The sequence below is a fragment of the Chamaea fasciata genome, unplaced genomic scaffold (genome assembly GCF_029207755.1).
Source record: "Chamaea fasciata isolate MVZ Bird 193981 ecotype frontalis unplaced genomic scaffold, bChaFas1.0.hap1 SCAF_14, whole genome shotgun sequence".
NCBI lineage: Eukaryota > Metazoa > Chordata > Aves > Passeriformes > Sylviidae > Chamaea > Chamaea fasciata.
In genome coordinates this window covers 11,089,795-11,106,436 of record NW_027094099.1, presented here as the reverse complement: position 1 = coordinate 11,106,436, position 16,642 = coordinate 11,089,795, and the positions used below count along the sequence as shown (strand labels likewise).

The 16,642-nt window shown below is 42.7% G+C and overlaps 1 protein-coding gene across 4 annotated transcripts; it reads left to right on the top strand.

Annotated features, from left to right (window-relative positions):
- The first annotated feature begins 1,497 nt into the window (after positions 1-1,497).
- LOC136296828 (lamin-B3-like) lies at positions 1,498-15,864 on the top strand. 4 transcript variants are annotated; one of them, XM_066196265.1, is made up of 12 exons: positions 1,498-1,887; positions 5,929-6,085; positions 6,809-6,934; positions 7,820-7,990; positions 8,881-9,006; positions 9,118-9,338; positions 10,024-10,249; positions 10,986-11,093; positions 11,944-12,060; positions 12,157-12,261; positions 14,319-14,387; positions 14,753-15,864. In XM_066196265.1, the coding sequence occupies exons 1-11, from the start codon at positions 1,535-1,537 to the stop codon at positions 14,349-14,351; spliced, it is 1,743 nt and encodes a 580-aa protein (XP_066052362.1). In that variant the 5' UTR covers positions 1,498-1,534; the 3' UTR covers positions 14,352-14,387; positions 14,753-15,864. The 4 variants fall into 4 exon arrangements, 3 of the variants coding, with proteins under 3 accessions (XP_066052362.1, XP_066052361.1, XP_066052363.1); XM_066196266.1 differs by lacking the exon at positions 1,498-1,887 and adding exons at positions 5,673-5,739; positions 12,395-12,465 and having other exon boundaries at positions 14,319-15,864; XM_066196264.1 differs by having other exon boundaries at positions 14,319-15,864.
- Positions 15,865-16,642: the final 778 nt, after the last annotated feature.

Below are 16,642 nucleotides of genomic sequence, written 5' to 3'. Positions count from 1 at the left end.
TGTAGAGGACTGAGGTTTCAAAGCTGAAATAAATCCTCAGATGTACATATCTTGGTCTTAGAGGTAGGTACATGTTCAGATTTAAACCATGCCCCTTTTTTTTTTTCTTTTTTTTTAAATTGAGTTTTCTCTTGGCAATGAAGGACAAACAAGTACTCATTATATCAAAATAAAATAATAAAACGCTGGAACAGCTCTTAAGGAAAGAATTTCCTGGTGGTGTTAGTCGGACGAGAACCAGAGGAGCTTAGTCTGGCTCCATGTCCCTCCCATGCTGCACATAGCTTTAGAATCTTGAAGTTATGCTTTGGTTTTTTATAAAAAGATGCTCAGAAAAAAAATAATTTTTTTTGTGGATTCTCACCTTCATCTGTATCTACTCTGTAACATTGTGTCCAGAGGTATAAATGACTTAATTCTAAACTCCCCAGCTACACTCTTGGGACAAACTATGTTGTTCTCTTATGTTACCTGCCTGTCCACCTATAAAGAGGAGCTTGAATTTATGCCTACAATCTTCATAAAAATCTATCTTTACATTTAAAGAACTCTAGGAGGTTGCCAAGATTATTTTTCTGTGTAGGAAATAACAGCTTAAGCTAAGATCTTAATTGACGTTTCTTGTAGCTGCTACAACAAACACTGTAATTTACAGTTATTCTAATGTTCTGAGTTTTTTATGCTCATATTGAATGAGTTTCCTATAGCATCTGCTCTCAAAAATGGAAGTTAAAAAGGGGAAATTAATTAGCTGGTGGAGAAAACTTACAATTATCAGCGTTCACATCACTGCTAAAGAAGTGCTGAAGCAACCTTCTTACTGAACACTGATTTTTATTAAATGTAATTAGTGTAAGGCTTTACAGACTGCTTCACACATTTGTCTTCATGCAGGTTGTCTTTCTGCCTCCGTTCTTCTTTTGCTCACGCATCAGCTTTTAACCAGAACACTATATAAGTGGGATGGCTGAGAGGAAAGCTAAAAACGCCCACAAAGAGCAGCACAAAACCGGTTATTTTCATCAGCTGAACAATTTGCAAAAAAATCCTAGACACAACAGAGCACTGACGCAGCAGCATGCTGGAGCGTGAGCATCACTGCAGCTGTCATGCATCTCCCTGAAGCTGGGATTTTGGTTTTGCCCCGACCCCTTGCACCAGACTGTGAGAACGCAGGGCTGCAGTAGGTTCGGTAGGTTTTTCCTTCCCCGCCTTCTCCGGGCAGCATCATTGGACCGATAAGATGCAGCAAGGCACATGTGGAAAAAACAAAAAAAAAGGAAAAAAAAAAAAAAAAGAAAAAAAAAGGGGGGGGGGGCGGGATGGGGGGGTGGGAAAGGGGAGAAAAAAATAGTTTTCTCCAGGGCTCGGTTGGGCCGGGGCGGCCGCAGGGCGCAGCCCGAGCCCTTTAAGCTGCCCACCCTCGGCGCGGGCCGGCGGCAGCTGGAGGCTATTTATACTGGGGCGGCGGCGGGCGCTGGGTGTCCTGCGCGGGGCGGTCCCGGCGGCGGCGGGGCCCGGAGCGGAGGCTGCCATGGCCACGGCGCTGCCCCCCACGCCGGCCGGCGGGAGCCGCTCCGCCGAGTCCCCGCTCAGCCCGGCGCGGCTGAGCCGGCTGCAGGAGAAGGAGGAGCTGCGGCAGCTCAATGACCGCCTGGCCGCCTACATCGAGCGGGTGCGGGCGCTGGAGGCCGATAAGTCGGCGCTGCAGCGGCGGCTGAGCGAGCACCAGGAGGGCAGCGACCGGGAGCTGGGCTGCCTGCGGGTCCACTACGAGGCGGAGCTGGCCGATGCCCGCCGCGCGCTGGATGACATCGCCATCGAGAGGGCCACGCTGCAGGTGGAGCTGGGCAAGATTGGCGAGGAGCACCGGCAACTGCACGTCAGGTCGGTGCTCCGGCCCCGAGCAGGCCTCCCTGCCCGGGGACACCCCGGGGAGCCGCCTCTTCGGGACACCTGCAGGGTGAGGGGAAGGGGATGCTTCAGGCAGCAGCCCGTGGGGTGTGGGAGGAGTGCGCGGTGATGTTTCATGTCCGGGTCGTGCGTGTGTGATAACCCTGAAGGCGTTGCCGTCTGGGGTTAGGAGACCTCTGGGTGCCTGTTCCGAAAGTGTGCTGTGGTGACGCTGCCGTGTACCTGCGATGCTATGGGGTCACATCAGCACCTGCCTGAGATGGGCATGGGGCTCCTGCAGTGCGAGGGATGCTGTGTGCACTTCTGGGCTATGAATGCAGAGCTGCATGGCTTTGCCACCACACCTGTGTTTAGAAACACTCAAGATGCTGGCAAGTGTCCAGAAAGTTATGGAGCAGTGGAAGGAGTGTTTATATGGAGTCAGAGTGCATCTTTTTTGGGGCTGTTTTGCTCAGACTTTGCCCAGAGGGGAATACGGAGAGAAGATAGTTCTGGGAGCAGTGCGGCTTTCCTGGTCCAGGTTGGTACTGCTCAGAAGTGTTCCTAGTTGCTTTTAAGTCTGAGATGAGCTGCATGCTGCTTTAGCTTGACTTTCTTGTAAGCTGTGTATCCTGAGGCTGAGATCATCATCTCAGCTGGGCTCAACAAGCCTGAACAAAGGCAATGTAAGTGCTGTCCCATCCTCCTGGAGGAGGAGGAGGTGTGTGTACAAGTGTCCAATCCCAACGAGCTTCCTCTGTAGAAATATACAACCTGCTAGCACTGCTAGTTACTGTAATGCCCCATTGTACCCCTGTATTAGTTATAGACTTGTAATAATTTGTATGTCCGCAGGCCCCTTGCATCCTGTTGTAAACCTGTATCAGAGCAAATTTAGGCACCAGCTTCTTCTTTTAATGCCTGAAGGAAGTATTGCCCCTTCACAGACTCAGTAGGACTCAAGTAGCTGTTCTAGTTGGGAGAAAAACACGCTTTTAACCGTAAGCTTCTGTTTCCAGCTGCATAGTTGTTGGCTTGTCTCTGCCATGCTGGGTTTTGGCTCACAGATCTGTTTCATAAATCTAACCAGCCACTTGAGTGGACAGTGAGGAGAGGGGTAATGCCTGTTCTAAAACTTTTTTGCTGCTCTTTGTGTTTGTATAACTCTGGCTTTGTTTGTAAAGCTTTAGACTTGGCAGATATGCAGTCCTCTAGACTGTTGGGTTGGGTTTTTTTTACTTTACAATAACTAGGTCTTAGAAGTGGTTAAGTTTACAGCCTATGGGAAATGATATGTGGTACATACTGGTTTCTGAAAGGACTAGACTGAAGTCCCAATATTAATGTGTGTTGTATCTGGGCTGCCTAACAGCAAATGTCTCAGATGACTTGGAACAAACTTTGAGGGTATCGTGTCCTTAGATTTATACACCCTTTAAATAACCTGGTGACTGTTTAACTCTTATAGAATGAAATGTCACCAGATAATTTCCCAACAGCATTAACTACCGGCTCTTATTAATCACTGTTTAAGAAACTCAAGTTTTTTGACAACAATAAACTGACTGCATTTGGTTTTTTCTTACTATTTAAACAACGGTGACTGGAAGCAGGCTGAAGATGTTTGGGGAGGAGGAGTTGTTGATAAGCATATTGGTTGAATTCAGAGCCTCAGGAAGGTCAAAGCACCTGAGGTAACACAGCAGAGAAAGACAAGACCAGTTCCTTTCTGCAGCAGAGAGTGTGGATGTGCATTTTGCTCCTGAACATGCCAAACGCAGCGTAGCAGCTGACAATGTAAGAATGAATTCTGTACGTGCTGCTGACCTCCTCTGGTCTTGACAAATAGGAGTCTGTTTCAAACATACCTGAAAGCTATTGGTAAAATTATTTAAATTCTCCAGACCAAGCCTATGTGACATCCTGATTTACAAGGAATGTGATTGGCAGAGCCTCGGAGTTTTTGCTTGTAATTGATAGTCTGTAGGCCACACTTAGCTCTGGAATGGTTGGTGTATATGGAATGTTGCAGAGTACTGTAACTGTCACTGCTTGCTGCATAGGGCTGTCACGTGGTGTTCTGAACCCCAGACTTGGAGTAAAAAGGTAGTAAATGCTCTTGTCAAAGTCAGACTTGTTAAAGATGAAATGTTCCGCTCCAGGGTTCTTTGAAAATAATATTTTTCAGGAAAGAATCCAGGAAACCTGAGCCTGGCTGTCAGATGCTTACATTGGAAAGTGAACTGTTAAAACAGATACTAATGGAATTTCAGATTTGCACACACTTTGATTGCAGAATGAAATTTGTATTATTGTAGGATGAAACAGTCAATATTATGTAGTGTTATTGACATAATTAATATATCTAATACAGTTAGTGGTAGTGGTAGGAGAGACCCCAAAAGGAAGGTGAATAATTAATACCTAGAAAAGAAAGAAACCTTAAATACTAAAACTACAGCACATTATCTTGTTTTTCACTGTTAGTAGGGCTATGTTTCTCCTAGAGTCTGAGTAAAGAGTAAATAACTTCTAGCACAAGACAATCAACAAATGCCGCTGGAAAAGGCCTTGAGCAAGCACCTGATGCAGCCACATGCCCCAGGCCTGTGCTGGAACCAGCCATACCTGCATCTCTTCCAGCAGATTTTGTGTAACCTTTATTTTAAATTCCGGATGATGGAGATTCCAGAATATCCCCCCCAGGCAGTGTGTTTCAGTGGTGAACTCTGTTTCCTCTCCCTAACATCTAACTCACATATTCCTCCCTGCAATTAAAGCCTGGAGCTTCCTGTCTTTTCCACAGTAGACATGGAAAACAGATTCCCTAACTCTCTGCAGCGGTTCTTCACATATTTAAAAATTGTTCTGTCTCTTGTCACTTTTCGCTTCTCTAGACTAAACAGCCCTTCGTATTTTCCAATCTTTCCTTGCAGTTCAAGCTTTCTAGAGCTGATCAATCCTGCAGAATTACTGGACGCTTGCCAACTGGTCTCAGTTATCCACTGGAAAACTCATTGTATGAGTTGACACAACTTTGCCACTTGGCAGAACTGATATTGCCAAAAAATTTTGAGAACTTCCTTTACTCTTTGTAGTCTCAAATACGAGTTTTGGGCAAGGACTCGACTCTGGATAGTGGGCAGGCAATTGCAAGGATTTTAAAAGTTGGAGCAGTCTGGGGAATTATCACAGTGTTCTTCCCTGACAGGAACTCGTTGTGGGCCCTTCTCACACTTCTCCACTGTGGTGCCAATGGCAATTGAAGAGTGTTTGCCATCCAGGCGGTACCTGCGGTTCCGCTACCTGGGTATTTGTCTGGAGATGGTCTCTTCTCTGCAAGCAGTGCTCGCCTCACCCTGTACCTGCACCGCGGAGCGAGGGAGGGAGCCGTCCGCGGCGGGGCCTGAAGGGCTGCAGCAGCCTGAGCGCCAGCGGGGCAGCTCCCCGGGCTGGCCGCTGGCCTCCCAGGGACAAAGCTCCCTGTGTGCTGCGGGCAGGACATCCCGGGGAGCGGGGACGAGCAGCGGCACCGCCGGCAGCCCCGGCCGCGCTCCGCCCCGTGAGGCACCGGCGCCGCCGGCCCCGGCCGCCCTCGCGGCCCGGCCTGCCCGGCCGGGGGCTGCGGGGCCCGGAGCCCGGGTGTCCTGAGGCGCTTCCCGCGGGGCTGGGGCCGCCGCTGCTGCGGGGGTGTCCCTGGAGGATTGTTCGGCCCCGGGCGCTGGGCGTGCCCAGCCCTCCCCGTGCAGCCGGGGGCCTGTGCCGTCCCTTCCTTCTCCCGTTGAGAATGCCGTGGAAAATAGCTGGCTTCCGCATGGGCTGCGCACTGAACGAGCTGGAAAATGGGTCAGGAATCTCTCTGGTATAACAGATGATGCTTGTCGGAGAGCCCTGTCTGGTTTGTTTTGTGCTCTCACCGTGAGCCTGACAAGCCTCTCCTGTGTTTAAACCACGGACCCCTCTGAAGGGAAACACATTGAGAACAAACTCCCCCTCACTAGCTGCACTTAAAAGTGTAAAACTTGTCCCTTGTAGGAATTCCAAAAGAGAAAGCGATTTAAACGTGGCCCAGGCTCGTTTGAGAGATCTCGACGCCCAGCTAAATGCGAAGGAAGCTGATTTAGCAACAGCCCTGAATGAGAACCGGACTTTGGAGAATGAGCTCCGTGAATTAAAGGATCAAGTACTCAGTGTAAGGATTGATATTGGAATCTAAACTTTGCTTTTGCTCCTGCAGGTTTTGCTTGATTTTCCTCAATTAGTTACTGATATTTAAAAGCAGAGAAAGCCTGGTAAGTATGACAGTGACAGGTGGACAAAAGGATTTCCACAACCTTGCTGACAGCAAATGCTACTGATGGTTTCCTTAAAACTTCCACCTGTTATAGGTACCTTTAATTCTGTGACTATGGGATGTAATGTTTCTTGTTCTAAAGTCAAAGCAAGATGAAAGGTACTGCTATAGTTCCTGCAGCATTCTCTAACACATCAGGAAAGTGTATAATACTGAAAGTGTTTATTACTTTGTCAACATAGGCTGAATTTGGGTGGATTAAGTGTCAAAAAGCTATGTTAGAAGTTTGGAATGATTACAGTTTTAAAGGGGAGGAATATATATGGATACTACAATTGATTCATCAGAAGTCTACTTTGAGGAGTCAAATTTAGCTGGTGGGATTAAGGGCTGTTCTATATTTGCCTTGTGGGAAATCTAGTCTGCATAACAATTAAATAGGATTCTCTCTGTTGCTGATATTTGGATCCCACTGACATAAGAATTTACACAGAGTTACCCACTTCACTCATGCATTTTGATTGCTGTGGTAATTAGGTTGAATGACCTGTAACAAATCAGCTGCCTAATTTGAAAAAAATACCTCTTAATTTTGGTAACCCTGTTGTCTGTCTTTTCTAGCTGAATCTGTCACTGGAGGATACTAAAAAGCATCTCCACAGTGAAATGTTGAGGAGGGTGGACCTAGAAAACCATATGAAAACTTTGCAGGAAGAAATGACGTTCCAGAAGCGCCTTCATGAAGATGTATGTTTTAGCTTATTAACAAGGCATCTTTTTAAGTGTCCATGATCCCTGGATGCACTTAAAGCCCATCTTAACATTGCTTTTATCTCTAAAAAGGTAACTAGCAACCTATGGCAGCCCATCAGCTCATAACATCCACCTAACTAGGAAGGCCCATGAAAGTACACAACCTCATGTTAACTGGGGTAGTACCAATAGGTACCAGGATATGACAGATTTCTTAGGTTGATCTCAGAAGATATAACTGAAATCCCAATATATTACTTTGTGTAAGTGATAGTGCATATATTAGTCACTGTTAAATGATTCCAGATGTTTACTTGAAGCCTAATGTAAGTGAAGAAGTTAAGCAACTTCTGTTCCCAACTTCTTAACACTTCACAGAGGTGTCTTTGTGAGAGAAGTCAGTACATATAACTAAATGAATAATCTACCTATGAATGTAAACCAGCTTCCTTCTCACTGGCAGGAATCTCAAAGTGTATGGTTTGATAGAGAATTCTGATTTTTCTTACCAACTGCTATTACTTTTTGAATAAAATAAATGAAGTAACAATGCTTAAAGAAACTGAACTGTATATGCATGTGTTCCAAGTTAAAAAAAAAAACCTGACTGAATCTATCTAGGTCAAAGAATTAATCTTACAAATTAAATTTTTACTACATCTATTAGTTTAAGCAATGGTCACAGTGAGGTGGAAAAACAATAGGCAAGCAAGGTGGATGTGCCAGACTTAATGGATGAGTAAGATATGCGTAAAGTTGAATTACTGTGTACTCAATGATAAATGTGCTTCAACAGGGAAGGACTTATGAAGCTGGTACACCAAATCCAGTTTCAAACTGTATTGGCTTGTTTTTTCTCTGAGAAATTTCTTCTCCTAGGAGCTCAAGGAGACAAAAAGAGTCCATGAGAGCAGGATAGCAGAAGTAGAATCTGGCCGTCAAAGAGAATTTGAGAGTAAGCTCTCAGATGCTCTGCAAGGGCTCAGAAAACAACATGAAGAACAAATTCAAGGTTACAAAGAGGAGATGGAGCGAACATTCAGTGCAAAGGTGAGTTTGTAAGAGATGACAGTAAAACAAGATTGAAATTCTCCACACCTTGACATAATTAAGGTCACAATGAGATAGACAGCTGATGGATGGAGCCTCTGCATTCACTGCAGAGCTTCTTGGCATAAGTTGTTACGGAATTTCAAAGCAGTGTCAAATTTGACAGTAGGATTTCTACAAACATTTGATCCCAAACAAAACTGGTTCAAGCATAAATACAGGGAGTGATTAGGAGAAGTTAATATTTCAGACTTCTGACAGATTTAGGACCAAGGTGTGTTATGTCTGTATTAAGCAATTTCAGTCTTGAATAAAACCTAACTTTTCCTACACGTCAACTTGCATGCCAGCTCAGGGAATTCCTTTGGATGCCTGTGTTTCTATTTCCACTGAAAATTCTGTAAGTACCTCTTGAAGGAGTACTTTACCCTTTCTTGGGACATCTCAAGATTGAGGTATTTGTAGAGCAATTCAATGCTGCTTGTAAATATGCAGGAACTCTGTAATTACAGGCTTTTTGGGGAAGAGTGGTAATAGTTTGATTTGTACACCCAATATCCTGCAGCTCTTTGCTTTGACAAGCAGCTTCTAAACATAGTCTCCATTGGTTTTCTGGAGAATCCATTTACTTAATACCATACAAAGTCCTCATACATTACTAAAATAGCCTAATCCAGAAATTTTTACTACCTGATTATTTTCTGACATAAATGTCAAACTTGTGTAAACCTCCCTGGAAATCAATACAGAACTGGACTTTATTGGTATCTGCACATTTCAGTAAAAGATAACCATTTCCAGGTGTAACAGGTGAAAATTATTTGGTTTTCCTTCCTTGTTTATAATACATGCTAATGTGCAACTCAAGACTAACAATGACTTATCCACAGGTGGAGAATGCCCAGCTAGCTGCAGCAAGACACAGTGAGTTTGCCAGTGCTGCTCGGGAGGAGCTGATGGAAACACAGAAGAGAGTTGATACTCTGGTATCTCAAGTTAATCAATATCAAACCCAGGTTCTGTCTTTATAACCTTATAATTACTTTAATTTACTCTCAATTGAAAACATTGGCCTCTTTCTAATTTTCACTCATAGTTTGATTTTTTCCCCCTCCCCTTAATTTTAGAATGTTGCTTTGGAGAGCAGAATAAAGGAGCTCCAGAATTTGCTGGATTATGATCGTGATCTCCATCGAAGGCGTATGGCTGAAAAGGAGGAAGAAATGGCACAAGCCCAGAAGCAGGCACAAACACAGCTGGAAGAGTATGAGCATCTCTTAGATGTGAAACTGGCTTTAGACTTGGAAATAAATGCATACAGAAAGATGTTGGAAGGAGAGGAAGAGAGGTAGGCTATGACAAGATCTTCGTTATGAGAATTTGCTTCATTCAAGACCTCTACACTAACTCTTTATCCTTCAGAATGTGGGGGTACAAGAAACAAACATTAAGCACATCACTAATACAGTAATTCAGTTACTGAAGCATCCTCTTCTGTAAATTGTATTTATATCCCACATCTACCATGCGGTACAGTAAGATGAAGTAACTTCATAAATGCAGCTGATAAAATTGAAAGGTCCTAAAGCATTCCTCAACTCTCTCAAAGTTTTGTGCTACATCTTAAAGATCATTCAAGTTCCATGAATGAAGTTGGGAACTTGGATCAACTCGTCTATGCAGATGTGGTATCTTGCATGCATGATGAGAACATGAACTCTCAATACATGCTAAGAGGGATCAAAAACTTAAAATTACTTTCACTGAAGATTGTGTCTGTTGAGACTTTAAAGGAATATTTAGTGCAGTTGTGAATCTTTTATTAATGTAAGCTTGGTCTGAACTCTGGGGCTGTCTTCCAAACTTAACAAAGCCTAGCTGCTCCCGCCAATAAAAGTAAAATTTTGTATTTAAGACCCCATGGAAGGCTTGGCTATAGGAAGCTGTTAGGCTTGGATGTAGTGGGAGGGTAGGCATGAGAAGAAACAAAGCACATCAGATACTCAGGTGAATGTTATCTGACTCTCTTCTAGGCTAAAGCTGTCACCCAGTCCAGTTTCACACAGCACGGCAACTCAAGCAGCAAGTCAGGGACGACGATTCCTGCACGGGAAGAAAAGGAAAATCAGAGAAACCAAAAAGAGGGAGCATAGTGCTGCATTTAAGACTATTCAGCATGTTTCAGCTACTGGAAATGTATCTATTGAAGAGATTGATGCAGATGGGAAATTTGTCAGGCTTAAAAACCACTCTGATGAGGTACTTCCATTTGCAAGTCTGCATTGCAATGTGTGACTGCTTGGGGGTGGCATTAGCTTAGTGACAGACTAGAGACTGAACTTTGGTACTGCAGGTGCTCTGTTCCCAGGGCTGTCTGGGAGGTGCTTTTGGGTGGAGGTGCAGGGGGTTCTATTATGCAGAAATCAAACCCCTTCAGCTGTTTGTCATCTGATTCAGGCTAACACTATCAGAAGTACTACTTACCCCTGATGAACTAAATAGGGGGCTCTTGTAAATTGGATAAAGATGGCTTTGCATTAGTTGAAAATACTTAAAACAGCTAAAAGGTTGAATGGAGTTGTTGGTATCTAATCTATGCAGAGGATTTATCTGGCCAATTAGCTAATTCTTCTACTAGTTTAGTTTGCAAGTCTAGAACTATTAGAATTCATCATCAGGATTTCAAAACATCGCTTGTAGTTTAGCCATTTCAGCCTGAAATACAGAATGAATGACCCATGGTAAAGAGTATCACAACCCTCCTGTTAATGGAAGGTAAGAATAGGTGTGGCTTTACTTGACGGAGATTAATCCTAAAGCCTAGGGAGAAAATATAGGGAGCCGTTAATGGAAATGTGGCTGCTGCTTCAAAATTGTCAGATACTTGTATGGTACATGAGTGGGATTAAAACTGGCCCATGAGTCTGGAAAGAACCTTGTGTTTGAATTATATGGTGTTGGTCTGTAATGCTGAGAGAAATTCCTTGTCCCACAGGATCAACCTCTACATGGCTGGGTGTTGAGACGACGTATTGAAAGCGTGGCGGATGTTACTTACAAGTTTCCCTCACGGTTCACTCTTCAGGCAGGACAAGAAGTTACAGTAGGTATTGTGTTTGTAAAACTTCTCAGAGTTCTGTTCTTATGTTATGTTAGATGTCAGTAGAGATTCGTGTAATATGGAAAACTAAATAGATACTCCAAGTGTCTAGAGAACTAAATCTCTTATTTTACGTGGAGATAGATATGGGGAAAATCCTTGAAGCAACCTCATCTGAAATGCTAATTACATTTCCTCAAAAGCTTGGACTGAACTTGGATCATCCCAGACTGGAGTGTGGTCTAATTGTAAACAGAATCACTGTATTCTAGTTTTTTCTTAGGGTTTCCCACAGTCCTGTGACTTGATAAAAGTTGTGCGGAGACTCACTCTAGCTAAAATCTTTAGCCTACTCCAGGTCAGCAATGCTGAGCTCATGATTTGTAGTAAAATGAAATACGAGCTCTAAAATCATACTCCAAGTACATGTAGATGGTGATCAAAGAGCTCAACTCTACACTTGCTACTCCAAACTGTGGAGGAGTTTGCTCAACAGAACTGTGACTGACCCAGGTGAGAGGCTCTTGCACACACAAGTTGCTGCCCTGAGCATGTCTGTGACTGTGGCTTGGCTCTGTGACTCAAATGTTCTGTATGGGCAACCAGGGCTACCTCTACATTGCATATACGTTAACAGCCTTTTCTGCAGTGTTTACAGCCTTCAGCTAGAAAAACTTTTACCACCATTCTTGGTAGTCCTGAAAAGAACTAATTTGCCAGGGATTGCAGTGGTTCAGTTTCTCCTACTGGATGTCTTTGGTATTAAAATACTTAATAGGTATATGTGTTAGACTGAATTGTAATCTAACTACAGAAAAAGATTCTTCACAAGCTCACTGTAAACCTGTTTCAGATCTGGGGTGCAGCTGCTGGTGTAAGCCCAGGTCCTAGTGATCTGGTCTGGAAGTCTCAGAAGTCTTGGGGAACTGGGGATAATATTGGTGTTACACTCATTACAGATGATGGTGAGGTAAGTGAAATAATAAAACACTTCTGCTGTCCTAATGCTAAACTTGTTTGTGCTTAATTCCTGAGGGGTCTTGGTGGTAATTCAATTGTATTCTAGGAACTCGCAGAGAGGAAGATAAAGCTTGTACCCAGAGGAGAAGAAAGTGAGCAAGATGATGATTATGAAGAAATAACTGGAAGTGAAGCAGAGTTTGCATCTCAGGTAAGCTGCCTGAAGTTTAAATATATGCTGTCAGCAGAGTCATTCAATGGCCATTTCTTGTCCTTACTAAGTGAAAATACTGCTTCAAGTACTCTTCATATCCCACAACTCTTAATGTTTTTCTTGATGTCAGACCAAAAGAAGAAGAAAAAAGAAATGTTGTTTGGTTTCATGATAGTGGTTCCTGTGAGCATCCTTAAGCAGGTGAGATGGTGAGAATCATGCTTGTCACCTCACAGAAAACTTGCTTCAGCAGTAGTGCTGCAGTCTTGTCCCACGTAGGATGTAGCTTGCATGGCTTTGCATCAGAAATGCAACTGAAATTTCGCTTATTCTCTGAGAATGATCAAACAGTAGCATTAATTATTTGATATCTTATTACTGACACCCTGAAAACACAACCTTTAGTGTCTGTATCATCTAAATATGTCTGTGAATTAAAGCTGTTATCCCAAGAACAGAACACAAACACTAACTTCTTCTATGGGGTGAAGTGACTTGCCACTCCAGTGTCCCTGGCTTGCTTTTAAGATGATTTCAGTGTGAACTTAAGGTCAGTATACTTGCAAACTTTTAGCTACAAACTTGCAAGGTGTAATATCCTGTGCAAGACTATCCAGCCCCTTCATATGGCTTTTGACTCACCATAAGACAATTCTGAACTGATGCATTTTTGATGGTCCTACTGTACTTTGATATAATATAAGCTGTCTTTAATTGCTCAAATAGTCTAAACCAACTAATATGAGGGCTTTAAGCTGGTCCTAACCAAACAATTACACACTGTACTTGACTCAAGTTGGTTTATGTCTTGACCTGAAACAGTACTATGGTACAAACTCCAAAGCCTGAGAGCAAGGGGATGCTTAGCTAAAAGCTCTGCTGACAAATGTTAAATTACCACAGCTCTTCCTAAAACTGATCCTACACAGTTACAAGGAGTCATCACATCTTACTGCACTAGGTTAAAGCTCCCACTACCATTTCCTAGATATTTACATAATCTGTCTGAAAAATAACTTAAAAGTACCTTAGTACTGTCTTTCTGAAAAAGATGCACCTAAACAGGCAGTTACTGCCTGCTGGCTTGGTTTTTTTTTTGGCTTGTGTGTTTGTTTGGTTGGGGTTTTTTTGTCCTTTCAAGCAGAAAATCAGGGTAAATGTCTGTTTCCACAATACCATGTGGCTTAAAGGATCTTTATCAGTCTCCTGACTTGCATACACATTCTTGTAATATTTTCAGTCTCACTGAACGATGGTGAGACCCCGTTAAATAGGCTATTGAGAAGGTCTATAATGCTGTTCTGCCCTCTGGGCTCTTAGTAATACAAGCTTCTTCTCATACTCAGAGTAGAGCCTCTCCTCAAGGGTGGCTTCTTTTTATTTCAAAAGGTATTTTTGAGTTCACTTATATGACTTGTTTAATAAACAGTGATGGAAAGCAAAAGTAACTTTCTTCCTTACACTTCTAATCTGTTTTATCAGCAACTTTACAATACAGTTGTGTGCCATTTATGGTAAGACTCCATTCTAATACTTCCAGTCAAATTTTAATGTCATTCCTGTTTGCTGAATTCCTATTAAACTTTTGACATTAGTACCTATATGCTTCTGCTACCTTGGTAGTACTGAAATGGCTGCTTAGTAAACAGAAGTTCACTTGTTGCATGCAGTAAGATAATGGGAAGAATGCATGCTGTGCTTTAAAGGAAGGCAGCCTTTCCAAGTTTTGCTTCTGCTTTTACCATCCTAAGGAGGGCAGCACGTATCTGCATGCCACTTAGGTTCTGATGCTTGGGAAGTGAGGTAGCTGTGGGCAGTCTGACAGCCTTTCTTTAAGGAAGGCACAGACTTATGTACTGCATGGACTTAAAGACTTGTGAAGTACAGTTCATGTACTGCCTTTTGAAAATCTGCTTTGCTTTATTAATAAGTAATTAAATCTACAAAGTGCTAAAAAGCCTACCTGCCTATATGAGGATCAAGTGGGTAACCAGCAAGAAATGTTAAGTTTGTGCACATGCTAATTAGTCTGTTTTCATGTTTTCTCTCTGCAGCAAAATGAAGATCCCAGCTGTTCTGTCATGTAATGTGGACAATCATCTTAAAACACCTCTCAGTCCCAGGTGACATAGACTCTGTGTTTGTTGATATCCTGTAATATCTGGAATTTGGAATTCACATATTCCATCCGATGTCTTTGTGAGAAGCATTGTCCATAACATGATGGAATTTCCTACCTTCTGATTCTGGACCCTGGCCTTGGATTCCCTGATACAAATAGTAGTAGAATACAAGTTCCATGGGAAGTTATTTTTACTCTTACACAAGGATCTGGTTTCTGTGACCTGCTGAAACAGAGGAGGGTAGAGAGTTTACAAAGCTTCTAAACATGTGCCCTAAAAGGATGTTAAATACTTGACAATGAACATGAGGCTGCCTCAGCTTTCTCAGTATTCTGGTGTTCTCCAAAGGTAATTTCTCTTTCCAGGCTGAGTGGGAAACATGGAACCGATCATACCTTTGCACCTTGAGCAAGTCTGAAGTAAAACACTGTTCAGAAGAGTGATGAGTGTCTGAAATGTTTCCTGCTCAGATCCTGATGCAGAAATATGTAAAGCTGGTCTGGATCACTTCCTAGAGTGAAACACTTCAGAATTAAAAGCAAGTTGTAAAAAATTCCTGCCTGTTATTAAATGCAGTGTTTCTATAGTCTAGCAGCTGGAAGTCCCCATTTCAGTATTGTATATTCCTAGATAGAGTGTATCACAGCAGAGCTGTGCCAGCCTTAACTTGGAAAAATGTATCCTGGAAATGTGAAAAAGCATATCATTCTGACAGAGCAGATACTGTGACCAGTGCTGCTGGCACTGATTTCCAACAGCTTTCTAAGGGGCTAGAGAGAAAAATAGCTAGTCAAAAATCAAAACTAGAGTGAAAAACACATCAAACTTGCTGCTCTTGGAGCCCTTATGTGCTAAATCTCCATGCAGGCTGCAGCTGTGTATGTCTAATGGGACAGCTGGGGGAAAACTGGTTCTGGGCCAGTGTGCAGCTCCCTGTCAGTCTGTGCTCCATGGGACGCCTGTCCTGGAACTCTCAGGAGGGGACAGTCAGCCTCGGGGGCACTGCAGTCACTCTGTCTCTCCACCTCACTGCTCCCCTGCTGGCCCTGGGGGAAAGGAAGGGCTTTGAGCCACATGAAATAAACTTCAACCTGAGAGCAGGAGGGGAGCAGCTGAGCCTGCAGATTTCTCTCAATGCTGGAATAGTGTTTTGACTGTCTTTTAACTTGCCAAAGTGTTCAGTTCCAAATTCAAGACCTGCTTTGTGTTAGGATGCAGGTGTTAAGGTGAGGTTTTTTCTTATGCTAGCTTAAACTCTTACATTATTTAAAAATTCTAATTTTGAGACATCGAGAGTAGATGCTGGCTTAAGACTTGTTCCACCTCAAACAACAGAAGTAGCTGCTGCTCTAACTTCGCTGTATTTATCTTCATTTCTTAAAACTTTTTTAACGATTAAAGATATTTTTCATGTACATAAAAGCAGTCTTGTATTTAAATATTTGCAGATTAAATAATAAAGATCTCTGTTCAATGATTTCTGTTAAGTGATTCAAAAGACTTTGAAGTAATAAAACTGGTGATTTTAGGGACTGCAGAGTGAAGAAACCTTCAGCAATGCACTCTGCTCTCCTGTTTATATTTACTACTTCCTTCAACTAGAGCTGAACTGTTATGAGCTTAAGAGGAATCCAGTAGACAGCTTGCCCATAAAGAATTCAGCTCTCTTCTCATCAATTTGTCTTGTATGGAGAGCAATTGGCAAAAGACTACATCTTCCTCCAGGGCTCCTCACTTTGTTTAGTCACTACTACATTACTAAGCAAAGCAAGAGATGGTAAATAGAATCACTTTGTTTTCCTATCATCATTTGAATAAGTACTTCTGATACCAGAATTCTTCCTGAATTTTGAGGCTTTTCTGGTATATTTTTAGTTATTACATGTCTTTCCATCACTGCCTATTCTCCTCTTTCTCCTCCTTTCCATCCCTTTCAACTAAATATAAGAAATAGAAATGTATTGACTTTTCATTTGTGTGCAGTAGCCACCATTGCTAGTCACCCCCTTTCTCTCACTGGAGTTCTATACAAACCCTGTGGAACTAGGAGCAGTTTGTACTTAGTTCCAAGGAATTTCTTCTTTTTTTTCTTCTGCTAGAAAAAGATGTTAACAGACATAAATGCTAAACAAACAATAGAGAAGTAGCAAGATTAGTGAAATTGCAGTGCAGAGGCTTCATAAAACAAATACTTTCTTATGTATTTTTTTAACTTGGCATTGTTTTTGTCACTGAAAGCTGATCTATTCAGCAAA

Bases quoted from the DNA above. Each gene is read 5' to 3' on its own strand.
- LOC136296828 (XM_066196265.1), top strand. From the start codon at position 1,535: ATGGCCACGGCGCTGCCCCCCACGCCGGCCGGCGGGAGCCGCTCCGCC. The intron at 1,888-5,928 runs GTCGGTGCTCCG...TGTCCCTTGTAG, and splicing joins CACCGGCAACTGCACGTCAG to GAATTCCAAAAGAGAAAGCG. The intron at 7,991-8,880 runs GTGAGTTTGTAA...ACTTATCCACAG, and splicing joins AGCGAACATTCAGTGCAAAG to GTGGAGAATGCCCAGCTAGC.